Genomic DNA, 22,661 nt, shown 5'->3' on the forward strand with positions numbered 1-22,661 from the left:
ATTTTTTTTTTTAAATAATTGAAAATGCAATATTATGTTAGAAGAAAGAAAAGAAAGAAAGAAAATCATTTATGCATATTTTTCTTAATAATATATTAATATATAGTAATACAGTAAGAAATAGATTTTTCTTTTCCATTTCCAGCATGTACCACACTAGATTCAGTTTTGCATGATATGTTAAATACTATATGCATAATAAATCTCTGAGAACACATCTCAATGTAAAAAAAAAAAAAAAAAAAAAAAAAAAAAAAAAAAAAAAAAAAAATCATTCTAAAGCGATGAAACAATTTTGGGGTTGTTACAATATGGGGTCCTATTGTTATGTTATCCAGATGTTGCTTGTAATGTCGCGAGTCTTGCCTGGAGGTACGGAGTCTCACAGCAGTATACAGGGCTGACATTCAAAGTACTACCGCTCGGTAGGCTTGAGTAGTGTTATGCCTCCTCGGCACCAATCCTCCTGGTCGCAGCGCAATCGTCTTGGCAAGCAATTAATGAGCTGCCATGCTCAATTCAGAATATATACTTGCCATCTCAATTGTTGATGAAGCCTCATAGCGTCAAGCATCAACGTAAGGCAGTTACCTGCTGCGTAGCATTTATGTATCATATATGTCGGAAAGGTAGGTGAAGCTCATTATCGTGAGGCAGATGAGCCATATATTATAAACGATTATTTGGAAAAAAAAGTGAAATGCATAATAAAGTATATTTAGTAAGCTATCGCTCTTGAACATGCTCCTTTACTATTACATCTATAAAGTGCCAGATTATGTGGATTGCAAAGTTGAGAAAGTTCTCTTGAGAAAAATTCGATAAGTCCCAACTCGGAAAAAAGTGAAACGAACGTAATAAAATCAAAAGATAAAACTTGTTCCTTTTGTTAAATGTTAACTAATGTTAGTTTATTAGAGGATTAGAGGAAATTTAACCCTCATACATCCGGTCGTTTTGAGGGCAATCTTCAGATTCGTTTGGATCTTGAATTTTATGTCTTTGCGTTCGAAATAAAATTTTCGATTCGACTTTTGTGCTATTGTATTTGTAAATTGTTGTATTTGATGTAAAATAGAATCACGATTACATGAACAGTACGCATGGATCTACATGGACCCAGCGTCTGCTATCTTAGGATTAATATTGACACTTTTTTTTCTCTTTGGTAAAGATGTTAATATATTTTAGAAAATTCTTTAATATAAGTCATTAACTAACGCGACGTTTCTGTTTTATTACCTTTGTTTTATGAATGAAATTCATCGCGCCATGCTCTTTCTGTTGCAGAAACGAAGTCAAGATGCAGCAGGTGGACACCATCTCGCAGAACAATTCTGTAAGTATTTAATCCTATAGCATTTTATATTTTACAATATAGCTGGCTTATTAACGCTCCCTATGCAATATTTCAAAGCTGCATTAAATCCTGTAATATATCCGTACTCTGTCCACCAATTTCTCAATTTCAATGTATACGTATACGTATTACTCATATATTGTATGAAATTTATATAAATATAGATTGCTTCCACTTAACTTAAAATAATTAGAAGGACAGAGAAAATGTACATAAATTACATATTCAATATTTTATTTTAAATAACATCTTGCAAGTTATTACCTTGCTACAATGTCGTGTTTGTGTAATATATTTTACATTTATTTTTATCCCAATATTATTCATGTTTTTCATCCCATGTATAACATTCGTTATAGATCTAACATTAACTAAAAAAAGAGTGTTGTTTGACTGAATAGTATGTATGAATTACAGTTAGATGTGGAGGAGCGAGAAAGGCTGTGTAATATACCGAAGGTGAGAAACCTTGTTAACTGGTTAAATGATTTCGACTAAAATATATTGTTGAAATATGAATTGGCAACTAATAATTCATGCTGTTACAATAATCTATAATTTTGCTTTATTCTCTGTCAATAGTAAATAATACAGATACAAGATTATCAAAATAGATATTTACAGATAAAAATTTAATAATACAAAAATATTTTAAAATAAATATTTGTTACAATTATTAATATCATTAGTATTATTGTAGAGGGGCAAGAATCTTCGCTTTGCTCATTGTGCATTTATATAGCATTATAAATATTCTCTGTCTCAGTATTTGTAGCTTATATGTTACTTTACATCACGTATAAATGTATAATTTTGTCTTATTTCAATTAATGTCTAAATTATTTCTGATTTAATGATACAAAAATTTATTCTTATATGTTGCATGAGTACAAAAAATGCCATTATATTTCATTTCTAAATTCTCACCTAATTTTAGATCTTGTTACGATCTCTAGTAAAGATTTTCTTATGCAGAATTTTAAATTGCTTGCCTGTGGTTATGGAAATTAAATATTTAGCAGCCTAATTCGCTCGTTGCACGGATAGGGTCATTAACTTACATAGCATTTCATTAATAACATTTATTTATGTAGTTTGTAAAAATGTGTTCGTATTTACTATTTCATAGAATTCTCTAATGAAAATTTCTTTTTTCGTATATATGTTTTAGAATTTATTATTATAATATATATTTAATTATTAATATTTTACACATATGCAAAACACATGCATAGAAACAGTGTTCTCAGATGAAGGGATGAATCATACGCATGCGCGATAAGCTTTAACTGTAAGCTTTAACAGACGCGCTTAACTCTGTATTCATTTGCACATTTCTTCGTTTTCTATCTATTTTTCCCCCCAAAATTTTCCCTCCACTGAAGGTCAGGTAGAATTAAAATGAATAGACCATATTGTAACCATGACTATATTGTATTTTCTGTTTAGTCATATATCATGCTAGATTTAATTAGTGTGACGAATGTTTCTTGAAGCATTCTTCTCAAAGTTTTCAAACTTGTCCATTAACGAAAAATCTTCTATTTATTATATATTCCATTTTTTCCTATTTTCTTCTGAAAAATTGACATAGGTTGACAGATCTTGAAGGTATTGTTATTCTAACAAATATTGAATTTTAGAAAGCCTAAAGGTTTCTGAAGCATTCTTTAACTATTCTAAATTTAAACTTTTATATTTAAACTTTTTGTTTCCTTTGTTATCTTTAGGAAAGGGCCTTAATCATTCTCAGAACATTAACAGAATGACTCTTGACTTTTTTTTTTAAATGTACTACGACCAATAGAATTTGTTTTACTTTGAAAATGAAGTCTATTGGATGCATTTTTCTTTGAAATGAAATCTATTGGTTATTCAATGTTTTTAAAAAATTCGGGTATTTTGTTCGAAATACCTAGACAGACATTCAGTCGTGATTCGTACTCCGAACCGAATGATATCGTATTAAGACACAGCACATAGCAGTTACTTTTAACAGTTATGGAAAATCAAGAATTATTGGAAAATGAGGTATTTTAAATTTTTATTAATCAAATTTAACATTAAGATTAAAATTGAAAATGAAAATGATGAAAAAAAATTAATTTAAAATTTAATCTTTTTCTAATTTTTAGCTATTACATAGTGACTTTATAAAATTAACTTCACCTTTTTATTAAAAGTTTTTAGAGGATTAAACAATATTTGATGTTAAATGTTAAAATTAAAAAATTTTTTTCTGTTTATGTACGATATTAAATCAATTTTGTAAACCAATAAATTATTTTGTTTAAAATTAAAAAATTTGTTATAATCTATTTATATTTAATATAATTATATTTAATATATTTGTTATAATCTATTTATATTTAATATGAAATTTAATATATATTTATTATCAAAATAAATAAAAGATGTTAAATTTATATATTTATTTATTTAATAAATGCCTCATTAGTATAATTTGAATTCAGTAAAAGTAATGATTATCTAAGAACATTATATATAAGATTAATATACAATTTATTCACGCATGATTATATATTTTAGATGATTAATAATAAATAAGTAATTCTTTTAATTCCTTCTGTATAATCTCTTTTACAATTGTTGTCTTATATATATATGTACATATAATATTTATGTATAAGTTTATATACAGATACGCGAAAAGAACAGTTTTGCTGGCAAAAATTTAGCCGGATATGTACAACATCTAAATTGATTGCTAAAAGATAAAAAATTTTGTATTATTATTATGTTTAATTATGTTTTATATGATAATTTTAATGGTTCAAGAAAATTATTTTCTAATCTTTATCTGGCCATATTTTTTAGATTTATTAACAAAACTGTGTGTAGTAAAATATTCAAAATTAATGAAATCATACACATGAATACATGCGAGAGTACTCTATTTGTGATTAGTGATTTGTGATTGTGACAATAAATCTGATCCTGATTCTATGCTTTGATTTTTATGAAAAGATTGATTGCGAAGTTATAATGGTATTAGAATGAAGAAGAAAACGTATGTAATTCTAAATACATATGATATAATACATATTTTATATAAATTGCATGAAATGCATGATATACACAGAATTTCTAATAATTATAAATTTAAAAAGAAAACTAATTTTCTCTTAAAAATAAAGACTACAAGAAGAATTTTCAAAAATTCTTCTCTATTTATATATATATTATCACTTGCATGCATGTAAACAGCTTGTATGAAATATTCCTGAATGCCCGCACGTATGAATGTATAGAACTTTTTTTTTATTCTGATTGTTCATAATTTATATGATCGCATTCAAAATTTGATGTAATACTTTTATATTTATGTATATATCTTTGAATATTTATTTTTAAACAAATAGTTTTAAAAACTAATTACATTTGTAGGTTTTATAAAATGTCATTTTGAAAATTTCAAATAATTTCTTAAATATTTATTCAGAAACTGATTATATTTATATTCTTATATTTCAAATAAATTTCCAATTCCATTAGGAATTTTATATCGTAAATCATGTTCTACAAATATTATCTGATCAGCGGCTGAAAATGGCTGAATTTTCAAGACTCATTAGGAACATCTATTATCAAGACTATAAAAATTTAGAAAACGTTTCTTTTTCTTTTTTTTTCCTCTCTCTCTCAAAATTTTTAAAGATATCAAATATTAAATATAAATATATTTTACGTATAAAATAATTGTATATGTATAAATGTATATGTATATATGACTTTATATAATTGTTATTAATTAATATTTGTTTGCTTTATATAGCTATCAAAAATTACATAAGATTATATAAAAATAAAGAATATTTATAAATACATTTATGACACTCTACACACACACACGCGCGCGCACACGCACATTGCACACAATGCAAAAATAATTAAAATTTTTTTTATAATCATTTGAAAATGCCTTTGTTGAATTTAAAATCTTGCGGCAATCAATATGTAATTATTAGGTCTATTTATTTTATCCTTTCCGATGTTTAAAGTAAAAGATAAGATAAAAATGAGAGTAAGATATATGAATTTAAAGATGGGAAGAACAAGTAAACGCTTGAAGTCGTAAATTCTAAGCAATCGTTAGAGACGGTACTATTCGATGTTTGACGCATGCGATTTTTGCATCATCGTTACTATATTGACTTGATATAATTACATCTATTTATTTCAAATGCGCTTGATGTAAAATATACATGTATGTTATACAGAAGAAAAAAAATAAACAAGTTAACGGGTAAACAGATGTATTATATCGATTTCAATATTTGTTCTAGTAAACTATGTATTAAACGCAATAGTTTTGTGTGAATTATAGAACAGATGTACTTTTACAACAATAATATAATTTTCCATACATAATTTACCTAAATGTATTAATCAAACTTTTTTTGCGTTTATATATACGTAGAAATATATAAAAACAAAAAAAAAAGATAAAATGACATAGTTAATATTCAATATGGATATTGTCCCATTATTTTCATTTATAATACACAAAAAGATTGAGCCTAAAAATTTTTGAGGAGACAGTTACAATTTTAAATTTCTCAATTGCTATGGTCGATTCGCTTGTTGCTTAAATTATATTGTCAACGATTTTTCATGATTCATCTATATTCATTGGAAAACTAGATCATTAATCATTACAATAGAAACATAAACTCGAAAGAAGATAGAAAAGAAAAAGTTATCTGATCCTTATCTAAATGGAAAAAAAAATATTTTAACTTTCTCTTTTATCTTTTTTTTTTTCAAAATTTCTTTTAAGATTAAACCAAATAGGAATAAAATTTTAAATTATTTTAATTTTTTAATAAAAATTTTTTTTTGTTACACTAGAAATAAAAACTGGAAAAAAATAAAAAAATCCAATCCAGTAGTCTATTCAATTTAATCAATCTAATAAAGAAGATATATTTTTTAAGTTTTTTTTCAAGATTATATGAATAAAATTTTTATTTTTTATATGAATATTTTTATATGAATAAAAATTTTTATTTTTTAACAACAGATTTTTTATTTTTTTAATCTTTACTGTTGCATATATAAGATATTAAAAAACTAGTGGCGCAGAAGAGAAAAGGATAATTCTATATGAAAAAATAAATGAAATATAATTTATAATATAATATAAATAGAATATAGAATATTTTTTTATATTACCAATTTTGTCTTATCATGTCTTTTCGAAATATCTTTATGATATTGGTAATATTTGTAACTACAAACATGTTGTTAGACATGATGTTAGATACATACGTGATCGACAAATATTTAAAGTTATTCTAGAAAATAAATCTTATATATAAAAAAGTTGTATTCTATATTTTTTCAATTTATTTTTTCATTTATAATATTATATTCTTTCTGCTTGTATCATCAATTTTAAAACATTTCTGTACTTAATATAAAAATTTTAATATACTTTACGTGCGATTCGATTTTATAAAAAATATTAAAAACTTAAATGGATTTATGGAAAATCTCTCGTGTTGAATTCAAGAACAATCTATTAAGAGTAGTTTTACAATACATCTGAGAACACTGCATACAAATACCGATCTAAAATGCATGATACTGACATGAAATTAATGATGTCAGTATTTATACAGTTTGTGAAATGTTATATGCTTAATAGATTTCTTAACATGTAAAAATACAATAATGTAGATGCATAAGAAATTAATAAATTAACCGTTCATATTTATGACTAACAAATGAAAATAAATAATGCAGACGAGCACACCTGGCAAGGCTTCTACTACGCCAGCGAGTCCTGCAAAGGAACCGCCTCCACGTGATGAACCACCCTTGGAACCGGTGAATGGCATAGTTCAACCACCGGTCGTTCCACCACCGAATCGTCCAGGACGTATTACAAACCAATTGCAATTTTTGCAAAAGGGTGTCCTAAAGCCAGTATGGAAGCATCAATTTGCCTGGCCCTTCCAACAACCTGTCGATGCGAAAAAACTCAATTTACCAGTATGTTAAAATTATATTGTTCTTACTATATTATAAATAGTGTTATAAATTGTATCATATATAATACACAATATATTATATATGAATTTATAAAATGTTTTATTAGGGCTTTTACAATAATTTTATTGTATAGATAATTGCTGAATTATTATTTTTTATTTAAAAGGATTATCACAAAATCATCAAAAAACCAATGGATTTGGGCACAATCAAAAAGCGATTGGAAAATTCGTATTACTGGAGTGGAAAAGAATGTATTCAGGATTTCAATACTATGTTCACCAACTGTTATGTTTACAACAAGCCAGGAGAGGATGTTGTAGTCATGGCACAGGCTCTCGAAAAATTGTTTCTTACAAAGGTATTTTTTTTTTATAATATTTTTATATTTCCTAAAGATATTAAACAAATATTTTTTGTTAAATGAGAACATTATGTAATAAAAGTAACAAGTACATAATAAAAGTTTTGAAAAATATTTTAAAGATAATATGTAAATATAATTTGTTAGATTGTTAGAATATAAAATCTAATAATCTGTTAGGTTGCGCAAATGCCGAAAGAAGAAGTAGAGTTAGATCCGCCTGTTCCAAAAGGACCCAAAGGCAAGAAAGCTGGAAGAGTCGGTGGACCAGGAGTAGGTGGAATAGCGAGTGGTACAGGGGCAGGTAGGGGACGACCATCTTCTGGTGCAGCCGCTGTTACTTCCAGCGTACCAAATAGTCTAACACCTTCTGCTACATCGGCTGGTACAACAGGCGTTATACCTATGCCGCCTCTCGGTACTCAGGCACCAGCTTCAGTACCTGGAAGCACAAATACAACTACCATTGCTCCACCATCAAGTATGGGTGTCACACCGATGGCTACTCATAATTCTTTGCCTCAGCAAGTTGTCCCTCCAACCACGGGTTATCATGCGCAACCGGCGATGGATCCTCAAACAGCTTCTGCTGTACCCCCACCTCCACAGGTACCCACGACGCCCACTGTGATGCCTCCATCACAACCTGCCAAACTCAAAAAAGGAGTTAAAAGAAAAGCTGATACTACAACTCCTACTGCAAATGCGTTCGATCCATTGTATGCACCTATAGATGCCAAGAATGCCAAAATACCTACGAGAAGGGAATCTGGCAGGCAAATCAAAAAGGTAAGTATATTTACATATTTTTTTGTATTGTTACATTTTGTGTTTGAATCAAAAATACTAAAAAAAGTAGAATTGTTTGAACTATGAAATGTATTTTAAGTTGTGAATTTATTTTATTAAAAATTTAAAATTTTCACGATAAAAGAGTGAAATTCTTATATTGTAAAAGATTATAATATTAAAATAAGTAAAAATTTATTACATTTTTTTTAAATATGAAAAGCTCAAATTCATGTTTTATCATAATACATAATAAACATCCTTAATCCTTGCATCTAAAGTCACTTCATTTTGTTAATGATGTTAATCATTATGCTTGGCAATTAATGTAATATAATGATTGATATCATTAAACAATTTAAACAATTCATATCGTGGCTGTTTCAGCCAACAAGACAAGCGGAAGACGGCTTAGTGCCATACCATCAGGCTAATATGCCTCTTATGGGGGCAATGGCCCAACAGGTACATTTATTACTATACCTTCATATTTTCCTTCCTTTCATTTGTGTTGTCTTATCATCTATCGAATGAAAATTATTAAATTTATATTAAACAATACAATTTTTATATATATATATATATATATATATATATATATATATATATATATATTCTGTGACATTCTTTGTATCAAAAGTCTTATTGATATATAAATTATAATACTTAATAAATTAAAACTTTTTTTATCTTTTGAATATATATCTTACGGATTTAAAAAAAATAAGTTTAAAGATTAATATAGTTTTCAATCTTTATAGAAAATTTTTAAATAAATTAATGTTAGTAATGTTATATAAATTTCACTTTTTCTTATTTTTTAGCCTCCGCATGTTGGTGTTAAAGGAAAAGAAAAATTGTCTGAAGCACTAAAATCTTGTAATGATATCCTAAAAGAACTTTTCGCTAAAAAGCATTCGGTAATTGCAATATTTTTTTATCTATAACTTGAAAATATATTTTTGTGAATATCATATAAGAATCATGAACTTTTTATATAGCCCTATGCTTGGCCTTTCTATAAACCTGTTGATGCAGAACTTCTAGGCCTTCATGACTATCATGAGATTATCAAGAAACCTATGGATCTTGGTACAGTAAAGGTATATATTTTTAGTTATGCCAATAATAATCACATATATACTATATAGAGTATAATTTAAATTTTTTTATATAGAATATAATTAAATTTTTTTTCTAAAAATATATATGAGAATATAAATTATCAAGTTATTACATTCATCATTATATTTTACATAATATAACTAGTTCATATATCAATTGGGTTTGAATATAAAACATCTAATCTTTTCTTTGACAGACAAAAATGGATAATCGTCAATATAAAACTGCGCATGAATTTGCGAGTGATGTACGACTTATATTTACTAATTGTTATAAATATAACCCTCCCGATCATGATGTTGTTTCAATGGCTAGAAAACTTCAAGATATATTTGAAATGAGGTAATTAAAATTTGTTATATATCTAAAATTTAAGTACATGATGTATCAAATTTTGATCTAATCATGTATCTGAATACATGATTAGGTATGCAAAAGTTCCCGATGAACCAATGGGAAGTAGTATGGTGGCTATGAAAGGAAGTAGCAGCGGTAGTGGTAGTAGTTCTGGAGGGGATAGTTCCTCTGATAGTGACGACTCTGTTGAAGAACGTACTCAAAAATTACTTGAATTACAACAAGAGGTATATATATATATATATATTTTTTTTTAAAGTAAAATTATATTAAACATGGGTGGAAATTATAATAATTTCCTACTAATAATAATTTACTACTTTATATATAGTTAAAAGCTATGCAAGAACAAATGAGAAAATTAGTAGAGGAAAGTGGAAAGAAGAAAAATAAGAAAAAGAAACCAGATAAACCAAAATCAAAGCCAATGAGCAATAAGAATAGCAGCCTTGTTGCCAGTCATACTGGTGCCATGAAAGAACTTATGAAACCGAGTGGTGGCATTCCCAATGTCTCTGATAGTGTTGGTGCTAGTATAGCCAGTGTTGCAATGGGTGCAGGCGATTTGAAAATGCCTGGTGGTATGGCTAGCGATTTGCACCATCAAACTACAGCAATAGGACCTAATAAGACTCACACTGCTGGAAGCTTAGGGCATCATTTGCCAACTGCAGCAAATGCTAAACCAAAAGGTAAAGGTCGAGGACCTGGAAAAGCTGCCACAACTGCGAATACTGCAAGTAAGAGGCCGAAAGCTAACAGCAGATCAACTGGAACTAAAAAGAAAAATACTAGCAATCAACCACCTCCAATTACATTCGATTCAGAAGACGAAGATAATGCTAAACCCATGTCTTATGATGAGAAGAGGCAGCTTAGCCTGGATATTAATAAACTACCAGGTAAAATATATCAAAATGTTACATTTATATATCTTTTTAGTAATGGAAAGTTGAATAATGAAAAAACTATATAGCAAGGAAGAGTATACAGATTTGTTTTTAAAGATAGAAATTATTTATTAATGGATTAAAAATGCATTATTTTATAATGGATCCAGCTATAATGTTATAATACAATGAATATGTTACTGCTTGAACATTTGCAAAATTATTAGGATAAATATTTTTGATTCTTGATTTTCTTCCAGTTTTTATAATTATATAATTTTACCTCTAGAAGATTCTAAAATTGTTCTGTTTCTAATTATAAAAATAAAGAATACACTAAAACAATCAAAAGTATATATCAGATTTTTAGTAATTTTTTATTTTTTTGTTTAGGTGATAAATTAGGTCGTGTTGTACACATAATACAATCTCGGGAACCATCGTTGAGGGATTCAAATCCAGATGAAATTGAAATTGATTTTGAAACATTGAAACCGTCAACACTTAGAGAATTGGAGAGTTATGTTGCATCATGCCTCAGAAAGAAGCCACGTAAGTGCCACTATAGATTTAATTTTATATTGAATTTATAAAATAATTTAGTTATCATTTTTTTCAAAATAATACATAATATGTTATATATGTTTTATATGTTAAAATTTGAATATTATTTACTTACACACAAATTAATTCTGATAAAATATGAGTAAAGAATCATATCTTGCATATTTTTAGAAAATATATTCAATATATTTTATGAATATATTTAATGAAGATAAACTTTTTTATCTTTTAACCATGTTAATGACTTTAATATTAAAGTTATGAATTTTATATTTATATGTTTTATATGTATTTGCAGATAAGAAAGTTAGTGCTAAATCCAAGGATGAACAGATGGCAGAAAAGAAACAAGAATTGGAGAAGAGATTACAGGATGTAACGGGACAGCTAGGCAATGTCAAGAAAACTGCCAAGAAAGGTTAGCATTCCATTAATTTTTCATAGAGTTTTACAGTCTAAATCTATTAAGAAATGTATACTTAAGAATGTAAAAATAATATTAAGCCATATATAAGAGTGTAATAATAAAATTATATTTGTACTTTTTATAGAAGACAGTAGTAAGTCTGTTGATGTAGTTGGAACGGGTGGTGCCAGTGGACCTTCGCGATTGTCGGCGTCAAGCAGCAGTAGCAGTGATAGTGACTCCAGCAGTAGTTCGCTTTCTTCAACAAGCACTGATTCAAGCGACAGTGAAGCAGGTTAGATATAAATGTAACTGTTGTTACTATTAGACCCTTACTTGGGAACAAAAAAACTACTTGTAATAAAGTAGTTGTCACAAAAATATACATATAATTTCTTCAGTGAGATTCAAAATTAAAAAGTTATGCGATCTGTTTTGATATATATATATGTATGTTATATTGTAATCATATATATATATATATATATATATATATATATATATAGATATATACATATATATGTATCTAGCAGGTATACACAAATTGTTACTTTCGGGGAAATAACATATTTGGTACTTTCAAGTTCTTTGCAAAAAGATTTGTTACTTCCTAACAGACGTATTATAAAGCACAGATTTTCATACTCACGTTTACGCCCGAGTTTTAAAAGACAATACATTTTTACAAACACAAAATACAGAGATGGATTTAGATTGTTAATGTGCTCTCTCTTTCTCATCGCCAAGTATAACAGGGTTGCCTATAAGGCAAAGATATTTTTACATTTTTAAAATCTTTACTTTTTCATACCTTTTCTTTTTGTGTTCAGTATCAATGCCATTATCGATTTAATATGATAATAAATTCTCTATTAACAAAAATAGTGACATAATTGTAGACGTGACGTTTATAGTTTAAAAATGACTCACCATTTCATGTGGCATTTAATTCTGTAAATGCATAAAACAATAGAATAATATTCGTCTCAATTAATGTAATTTCTTAGCAATATTCATACAATACAATACAATAATTATTATTATTGTAATTATATTTTATGATATATTAAAAGTTTTATATAATTTTTTATTAATGTACAAATTAATCAAATGTACAATTAATCAAATTATAAATTTGAAAAAATATATCACCTACTAATATTTTAAACAACATTGAAATATTTTTCTGTTAAAAATTTGTTTTTAATATTATTTAAAATTGTATAATTACATTCTTTAGAATATTAAGTAATAATTGCAACAATATGCAATAAATGTTTTAAATCTTTAATGTATTTTATTTCTGTTGTGCTATAATTTAACAATTTATTTGAAAATTTGCAATGTCTCATGATTTGGTGATTAAGAACTTCAAAAAATATTATGAATTCTGTGCCTAATCAATTTTCTATCGGCAAATGAAACAATTGAAAAACGTTAATGTCATCATTATTAATATTTGCTAGGAAGTGGAAATGCAAGGAAGTTACAAATTAGATATAAATAATTTTTTCAAATGGGATTTTAACGCAAATATCTTCTTAAGCTCCTGAATCGTGCTTATTAATTACTGTATTTATTAGGACGGCGTTATTCATGTAGCTTAAGTGCTGCGTTATATTAATGCAAATATGAATGTGGTGTCAAGTTTCATTTTATAAACGAGCTGTAAAACAAGATTTGCCATATCTACGTAAATTTGTACATTTTTGATTGTACAAGTGTCGCAGATATGCAACCCCGCATAAGAATTGAAACTTGACGCAGTTAAAAAATTTTTATTTAATTTACGAGACATACGCAATGGTAAGAACAAAGGTGAGCTAGTGGAGTGCAGACTGTGTTTAGAGGATACCATATGCCAGCTTGTTTCACGAATTATATTATTGATATTCCGAACAATATAATTATTTTCTCTTATCCTATCGGTGTTGACAATACATTCTGTTGCTCGAAAGTCAAGTATAGTTTTTGCTAATCAAGGTTACTGAATTTTTCACTGCAGTCCCGCCTTTGGCTTCGTAAGAAAGTCATTGCTCCTAAGGTTAGTAAAATGTCTGAAAAAATCTTATCCTGCAATCAGCGACCATGCACTCAAGCCAGGTGTATTGTTGCCGTGACTGTAGTATCAATATTTTAATACCTTGTATAAGTTACAAAAACTACCGTAGCTTTCCCCGATAAATATATTGCCTCGTGTAATCCGAAAAATAATGCAATATATTAATTCTTGCAAACTTATTATTTATTTGCATTAAATGATAACCATTATTTATATCACTGTGTTTTCAAATCATTAAGTTTGTTTTCTCGCATTGATTCATTCATTTGCCGTATCATTTCTCAGAATCTAGAACAATGATATTAACAGGTATCACAAATTAAAAAATGGGTATAATACATAATATTATCTGGTTGACATGAGAAGTGCGTTTATTATGCTCCTATAAACGGTCATTCCCTCACGTTTTAAACTATGCGGACTGTAATGATACCGGTCGAAGTAAAGAGTGTAAAGAGATTTAATCAGGCAGTGATCATAGCGATACACACACGGGAGATATTGCAGACAATGTGTATTGGTGGCTAGATTTGCAAATCAGTACATTTTAAGATTTAGCATAGTTGAAGAAATGTTGCGCGTTTTATTAGTAAGCTACGCTCTTGTCTCTGCAAAAAAAGTTCTAAAGAGATTTTCTCTCTCTCTCTCTCTCTCTCTCTCTCTCTCTCTCTTCTTACTATGAAGAAAGTTAATCCTATCTCAGGTTGACTATTTCCATTTCAATCTTAGCTTATTATAGCCAAATATGTGCTTCCTTTAAGAGGTCAATTATTAAAATGTTACGAGCCGAATCTGATAATATACAATGTTACGTTGCTTGTGTGAGACGAGCGAAAACTGATACAAATCTTCCTTATTGACTTATTCTGAATGCATAGATTTGAATAAAGTAATTATTGTGAATCTCCAATAAAATATGTTACTGCGGAGTTACATCTGAGTTATAAACAGATCTCGTTATTTTCTTCGTAAAATTAAAATTAATGACTGAACATATATATACATACACATACAAAGTTAATATATAAAGGAGTAGAAGGTAAGACCGAGAAATGACAGAGACGGAAAGTGATTAAAAAATTGATTACACATGAAGAAAAACAAAACAGGAAAGGAACAGGAAGGGAAACAAGTTAAGGAGATGGTTTACGATATTATATACATAATATGTATATACATATATACACAAGGCGTCCTAGCCTCCAAACACATTGTTTGCACTCCGCTAAGCTTTGCTAATCGTCGTTTCATCCTATTTACCACTAGTTCTTCATCGGTAACCATTGTCAGTTTTCTCATCGCTCAATTGATTAAAAGAAACGTTGGAAATATTGTCTTCTTGCTATATAAAATTGATATCATTATTCCAATGACAAATGATTACAAATTGGTATGGTTTTACATGCCTATATAAAGTAGTAATTATTCCTGTTAAGCATACACTTTGTTTCTCATCGCAATAGAATTTTATATGTGTTGTAAATACCACGAATTTTTCCATATAACAAATATTGTCATTATTTTCGAAGTAATATTATTTTTAACTTGCGCGTGTCCTGTCAAAATGTTTTTTTTAGGAAATCTTTTATACGAATTTAAACAGAATTAATTTTAATAATGTTTTGTTTTTATATTTCTATGTGTAAATGTCTGCTCCATAATTACTTTTTTTTTTTTTATTGAGATATCGTGTAAATTTAGTTCTTGTATGTAGCAAGATGTATACATAAGAATTTATTGCGAACGTAACCGATAATGACGCTCTAGGATGCTCTCAAAGTAAGAGCAATCCTTGTAATTGAACATGTCATAATATGAGCATTAAGGATAATCGAATTTGCACTCGAGTACAATTAAATAGTATCATGAATCATACACTTAGAGAGCAACGTACTTACTGCCCCGACAAAATGAGAAAAGGAGATAAGAGTTTGGACAATTAATTATTACGATAACTCGATACAAACAAGCCATAATTGGTCGGAAAAAAAGTGTTCGTCGATATCTAAGAAAATTATTGATATGAAATTATAAGCATTTAAAAGTAGGTGCGAGAAACGTCGGGCAGGTTAATATTACCACTTTATGTTTCCCAAGATACTGAAAGTGACTAGAGAAATCAGAAGAATTAGCTAGACTATGAGAGAACAAATTTTGACAGCATGTGCTGAATTAGATACTATGCATCTATTAAGATACAATCAGCATTAGCTTGTAATACGAGGTATAGGGCATTTTATAAATGATATTCATATTGCCTTCCAAAATTTTTAGTAGCAGTTATTCTCTATATGCAAGCACGCGTCTAAATTTTTTTTCGCATTGTCATTTAGACTGAAAACGTCACTCTTCCTGCTATGGATTATTCCTGCTTGCGTTATATGCAAGGGCACAGATTTAAGGATTCTAAATATTTTGTTATATTCAGAAGATAACACCACACCGTTTATTTAATTTCGCCAATTATCTTCCTCTCCAGACTCGTATGTAATAAGCGTTCCGTCTGTTTTCTGCGTATCGCGAGTTTATTAGTAACGATAAACACGGTCATACGTGTTTTGTACATAGTGAAAACTAATATATCATAAAATATTAATAAATAGTTGTAAGTTACACTTATGGAGAAAGAAAAAAAAAAAAAACGACATACACGACGCGCGAAACTTTTCTAAGTGCATACACAAAGTTAAACGAGTGAAAAATAGGCGTTAATTCTTCGAGAGTCGCGGTTGGCTCATATATGGTGGTCCAGTTAACTATATTATATAAATTAAGATACGCTGGTACTCCTCCTCGTTGTTTCATTTATTACTTTCATTTATCATCGAATGGGCTTAGCAAGGTTGTCAATCACATTCCATCGATAAATTTCAATGCTGTGATTTCACGATTGTTGCGATCACGAATTGTTTGAGAGCACATCAGCCAGACAAAAAAATGGTTCCATCTTGCGATACCGTAATCCATAATTTTCCATGTATCTGTCCATCGTCGCTGATTTGATGTAGTATACACGATGAACATCGAGCAGGAGTCTCTTGCCACCGATCTCAGTGTTGCGCTAACTACGACTTTAACATTAAACAGTTTGTAAGAGTTTGCCACTCTTGTATCATTCATCTTTAAGTTCAGCCTATATTGTACCATTTATGTGACCTTTATTTACACATTACTCCTATTATTATATAATATTACATTAATTATTATATTATACTATATGAAAAAAATGCAGTAAAAAAAAAAAGGAAAGACGGCAGTTTGATGATTTTTTTTTTGTAGTCAATGTTTTATAATCGTCATTTCCGCCACCATAACGATTATTATTACTGTTATTGTAATAAATCATGAGTATCGATACGCTAAAAACGAAGAGAGTAGGCGCGTGCTCCTGCATACATATATGTACGATCATGTATGTATGTGTGACAATTTTCGCGACACGTATGCATGTATGTGTGGACGCGCGTGCGATATATATGTATGTATTTATAATGCGTATACATATATACATATATATATATATTTATGCATACGCAATTATTCATAAATGAATTGAATACAACTAACTTTACGTAGAATGAGAAGGAAAAATTGTTCTGCGTATTAAAATTTTTTAATATAAAAGAATTATTAAGATGAAAGTCCACAAAAAAAAAAATGGAGCATACAATTGAGATATTTAAATTAACATTGTTGTACACAGTGATACAATTATAATATAAGCATATGAATAAAATCTATTAGAAAATATACGCACAAAGTTGTTTGATTTTTGTTTCTTTGCATCTTACTCGGTATCTTTGCATTTTACTCGGCGTTTTGCGGCATTCAATGGCTGGTATCCTCTGCACACTGCATTCTTGCTAATTCTCCATCGACCTGTCTCGATGCGACAGAATGATGATTGACTGCACGTAACTCATTACTAGATGCACGTTACATTGAATTTCAGGAAACTCCTCGAATCGTCCACATAGAAAAAAAGCAAAGAAGAATCCACCGAGTACAGGACCTTCTGCAACGACCACCACCGTAGCATCGGTAAGATAACTGATTATAATAAATTGAGATGAAAATTAATCATACATACTTATTCTTTATATTACACCGTGAGATAAGTTATAAAAGCATTTTCTATAAAAAATACACGTTTATACGTTTATACGTTTATACGTTTTTTTTTTGTTGTTTTTCGTCATTGATACTTTTGTAAATATTTAGTTTCGAATTTAAAATAAAAGTTGTTTGCTTAAAAAGATGATGCAGTTATAAGTACACAATAAATACACACATGTATGTATGTATGTATATGTATGCTTTATATATATGTATCGTATACTTGTAATTATATTTATAACTATCGTATATTTATTATATAACTTATATCATCCTTTTTTAAATGAGCAACTTTTATTTTAAATTTGATTTATGTGTATATATATATATATATATATATATACATATTTTGCACACACACACACACACACACACACACACACACACACACACACACACACACACATAATGCTTATATCAATATGCACGTAATATGATATTTATATATTTATTATTACATATTATTATTATTACCTTAATATACTGTGGTGCATATAAGAATTTTTACATGTGAAAATATGATATAAAGAATAATACACTCTTTATATATAGGCACCTACATTAAATCATAGTGGAGCTCTTTTATTGAATAATCAACCAGCGAATTCTACGGGACCAATAACAAAGCCGCCTGTTAGCCAATCAAGCAATATTTCTTCAGAACAAGGTATATTGATGAAATTGTGAAACATATACTGTAATATCAATTTTCGCATAAGAAATACTTTTGTCAGATTTAATATAATCTGAAAATTATTTTTGAAGATTTTTTTTCGGCACTTACATACTTGTCGTGTGACTATCGTAACAAATTACTTTCTTTTTTTAATTGCAACCTGTTGTTTTTCTAACAGATCTAGCAATATCATAACGTACTATAATTTATAAATTCTTTTATTTAATGAAGACATCATTTTTTATTGGCAATCTTTAACGACACATAAAGTACGAGGAAGAATAATATGTGTTATTGTTAAAAAGATGCTAATTTATGCGATTAAATGTTAAATTGCTAGACTATGAGACGTAAGTGCAAAAATTCTTTTAGGAGGCAATAATAATCAACAGCCTGTCGCAGTGGCTGCTGTCACAACAGGGCAAAGTATACCTGTTGCGAGTCATGCGTCTATGCCAGCTCAACCATCGCGACCTACAGCTCTGGCTACGGCCGCTCCTGTAAAAAAACCAACACCACCACCACCGACAACATCTAATCCACCAACTCCGTCGGTCTCTGTACCAACTCCACCGCCCAGCGTCACACCTACAAATACAAATTCTATGACAGCTTCACCAGCTGTATCTCAACAACCACCGCAGCAGCCACCAACGTCCATTAGTTCCTTTCCAAATGCAAATACATCCGTACCCACAGACGGAACAAATTTAAATCAACAGTCTGATCTTTTACAGCCATATAATGCTTTAGGTATCTATAATTAGATACAATTATTGATATTGCAAATATATAAAGACCACGCATAAAATAAGTTTTTATTACATATGAAAAACAAATTCAAAGTAACCATATCCTATATACGTATTTTATGTAGCTTCGGTGCCTACTACACAGTCCTCCTTGGATCAAACGCTCGCAATCAAGAAGGAGTCTCCATTTATTCAAACACAGCCCACCTTGGATCAAACACTCGCAATCAAGAAGGAGTCTTCATTTATTCAAACGTCTCATACAACGAATAATACTAACAACAATACCAATCTCAATTTACTACCGGATGTAAAACCTGTCAACATGATGCCGAGTATGACTTCTAATCTGAACTTGGGCAACATTAATATGACCAATTTAAATATGAATTTGCCGCAAGGACTGGCACATATGTCCATGCACAATCAATTGGAGAATATGATTAATACTACTGCACCATTGACTAATATACAGAACTCCCACAATGTTACGATATCGCAGCAGCATTCCAACGGATTTCCAAATACAAAACGCGGAAATTCACCATCCAATATGCTGAATAACAATGGTATTCCAGGATTAAATATGGGAATGAATATGGGTGGCATGAGTTCGATATTCGACCCCCTTCCTATAACATCTATGCCAATGCAGATTTCTCAGATTCCTCTAAAGAAAGACGAAAAACCATTGCCAATTTCTCAACCTCAACTGACGCAGAAACCTATGGATGGTTCGTGCAATACAATTACATATTTACACATTATGTCTTGTTGCTTTTCTCTAAATTTGCACTTAGGCTGCACGAGTATTATTTCATATTTGTTTATTCTTCTTTTGTAACTCTAGTAGATTCATGCTTATTATATGCAGTTTACAAAAATAATTTAAAAAAAATAGCTTAACTAATACAACTATTAAACGCAATATTACATAATAGAAATTATATAAAAAAATGAGACATAGAGTTTAATTTTAATAGCTTAATTTAAAATATTTTACATCAGATCGTTTCTTGACATATACTCAATTTTATTTTTATTTAATCTAATCTTTATCATTCGATATTATATGCTTTCTCGAATTTTCATACTAATGCTTGAAGTAACAATGCCGCTTTAAACGTGTTTTAACTGCTGTATTATAACTGCTTACTAATCAGACATATAATACTATTGCTCTAGCAGGAGCTTTTTTTGCAGAAATGAACACCTTAGGAATGCCATCAATGGGTAATCATGCCAGCACTCAACTGATGCCTGAAAAGAAAATGACCCCGCCCGATTCGAAAAATCCCGCTGCAAATTTCGCATCAGCTTTTAAAAATAAGGTACAAAAAATATTCTCTAAGAATATATTTGGATTGAATTATGTAAGAAGTATAAATTTATTTTTTCTAATACTTTTTTATATATGTATTTTTATATACATTTTTCTGAAGATTATTTTTATATAACTCAATAAAAAAAAGCTCTTTATTACTTTTATAACTTTTGATTACATCACTCTATTATTGTAGATTATTGTATATGTAGAAAACGTGTTCTACATTTGTTCTAGACAAATTGTAATTAATTAAATTCAATATCTAATATGTAAACATTAATTGATGAGAAAGAAAGTTTAAAATAAAAATAATAAGTTATCAGCAAAATCGTTTGTCGATTGTCTGAAATTCGTTGACATTAGTGTGCTCCGACTCATCTTTTATTTGAACAATTCAAATACCAAATCGCGAAAATTTCATATAGCTGAGCAGCCACACAGAAGCGCTCCACACAATTATGATTCACCTAACAGAATATATATTATAGAAGACAAATAAAAACCATCATTCAAAATCGAAAATTATAAAAGGAAACATTTGAAACATTCAGGTTCTTTTGTTCTCGTTCTCTAATAATTTCTGTGATTACGAACTTAAAATCGCTTGCTTGCATCTATCGTTCACGGATATTCAGATACAGTGAAGGCCTTTGCTACTGATCACACACAAAAACAGTGTGTTCTAGAGAACTAAATGTGTGTAATAAATAGAGATTCATATATATTTATAATAAGCGTATCTTTTTCATATTTAAAATTTGCGTAACCGTTTTGTACACATAATCTGTATTTTTACAAATACATGTATTTTTTTATGTATATTATGAAAGTGAAGCAATTTGGATTAAAACTTGACATGTGCTTTTGATTACACAGACTGTAGAACAGAATGTAAAGAACGCGTCATCCTGGTCTTCCCTGGCACAAGCATCGAGTCCACAATCGGCAGCTGCAGGGAGTAGTATGAAAAGTGCAGCGCGAGACACATTCCAGGCATTCAAAAAGCAAGCTAAAGAAAAACAAGATAGGGTTAGTTGCGATACCGACTACTTTACGAATTTTTAATCGATCATATATTCTTTTCTACAACTCTGCATAATACATATTATATACCGCGTCTGTTTAGTATAATAATATTTTCATATTAATATTTGTAAAACAGCAAAGAGCTTTATTGGAGCAGCAAGAGATGCGCAGACAACAGAAGGAACAAGCGGAGCGAGAAAGATTGCGACAGGAAAATGAAAGAAGACGGGAGCGAGAGGAAGAAGATGCTCTGGATAAAGTTAGAAAAAATGTTGGAGATCAGCAAGGCAGTGTTATGACTGCTACAACCAGAGCAGAAGAAGTAAAAGCAATTACTGACACTGATAGTAGTAGTCCAAGTCATTCGTCCAGTCAAGATAAGTCGGCTGCAGAAAGAGAGCGTCTGAGGCAACGAGAGCAAGAGCGCCGACGACGAGAAGCGGTAAGTACTTACATTTTTACAAAATTTTTGTTATAATTTTTCAACAAATAGAAACAAGTAAAATAGTGTTACACTGAAGAAAGGGATTTATGCGATTATTACAATATGAGATATCATCCGTAGTAAATTGTATGTACAAGAAATTGTAGTTTTAGCATATGATCTGAATATAATTTGATATATATAACATAGTTTAATAATTAATTGTAAATTTTTGACTTAACAATGATCAATTTTTTTTAAATTTTAAAATTTTATGTACATACATGTATGTTACAGTAAAACTTACGATGCATCATAAAAAAAATAAAATACAATCAAAAATAAGATATAATTATGACATAAAATAAAATTGTGTTATGTTACACAGTAATTTTATTAGTTATC

The 22,661-nt window shown here is 29.0% G+C and overlaps 1 protein-coding gene across 6 annotated transcripts in view; it reads left to right on the plus strand.

Moving 5' to 3' along the window:
* LOC105432240 (homeotic protein female sterile) overlaps positions 1-22,661 on the plus strand; it is a 28,407-nt gene that overhangs the window by 1,995 nt on the left and 3,751 nt on the right. For 2 of the 6 annotated variants that reach the window (XM_089084345.1, XM_089084346.1), the window contains exons 2-23: positions 339-629; positions 1,291-1,339; positions 1,778-1,819; positions 7,130-7,378; positions 7,545-7,739; positions 7,923-8,531; positions 8,919-8,996; positions 9,356-9,451; positions 9,533-9,634; positions 9,853-9,998; positions 10,084-10,240; positions 10,345-10,915; positions 11,297-11,455; positions 11,766-11,885; positions 12,019-12,168; positions 17,888-17,976; positions 18,604-18,718; positions 19,100-19,480; positions 19,605-20,213; positions 20,665-20,810; positions 21,683-21,835; positions 21,969-22,274. In XM_089084345.1, coding sequence (XP_088940471.1) covers positions 619-629; positions 1,291-1,339; positions 1,778-1,819; positions 7,130-7,378; positions 7,545-7,739; positions 7,923-8,531; positions 8,919-8,996; positions 9,356-9,451; positions 9,533-9,634; positions 9,853-9,998; positions 10,084-10,240; positions 10,345-10,915; positions 11,297-11,455; positions 11,766-11,885; positions 12,019-12,168; positions 17,888-17,976; positions 18,604-18,718; positions 19,100-19,480; positions 19,605-20,213; positions 20,665-20,810; positions 21,683-21,835; positions 21,969-22,274 — 4,533 coding nt within the window. In that variant the 5' untranslated portion in view covers positions 339-618. The remainder of the gene's footprint in view (positions 1-338; positions 630-1,290; positions 1,340-1,777; positions 1,820-7,129; positions 7,379-7,544; positions 7,740-7,922; positions 8,532-8,918; positions 8,997-9,355; positions 9,452-9,532; positions 9,635-9,852; positions 9,999-10,083; positions 10,241-10,344; positions 10,916-11,296; positions 11,456-11,765; positions 11,886-12,018; positions 12,169-17,887; positions 17,977-18,603; positions 18,719-19,099; positions 19,481-19,604; positions 20,214-20,664; positions 20,811-21,682; positions 21,836-21,968; positions 22,275-22,661) is intronic. The other 4 variants (XM_089084347.1, XM_089084348.1, XM_089084350.1 and 1 more) reach the window with 4 other exon arrangements.

The sequence above is a fragment of the Pogonomyrmex barbatus genome, unplaced genomic scaffold (assembly GCF_055798465.1).
Source record: "Pogonomyrmex barbatus isolate J1 unplaced genomic scaffold, ASM5579846v1 scaffold8, whole genome shotgun sequence".
Classification (NCBI taxonomy): domain Eukaryota; kingdom Metazoa; phylum Arthropoda; class Insecta; order Hymenoptera; family Formicidae; genus Pogonomyrmex; species Pogonomyrmex barbatus.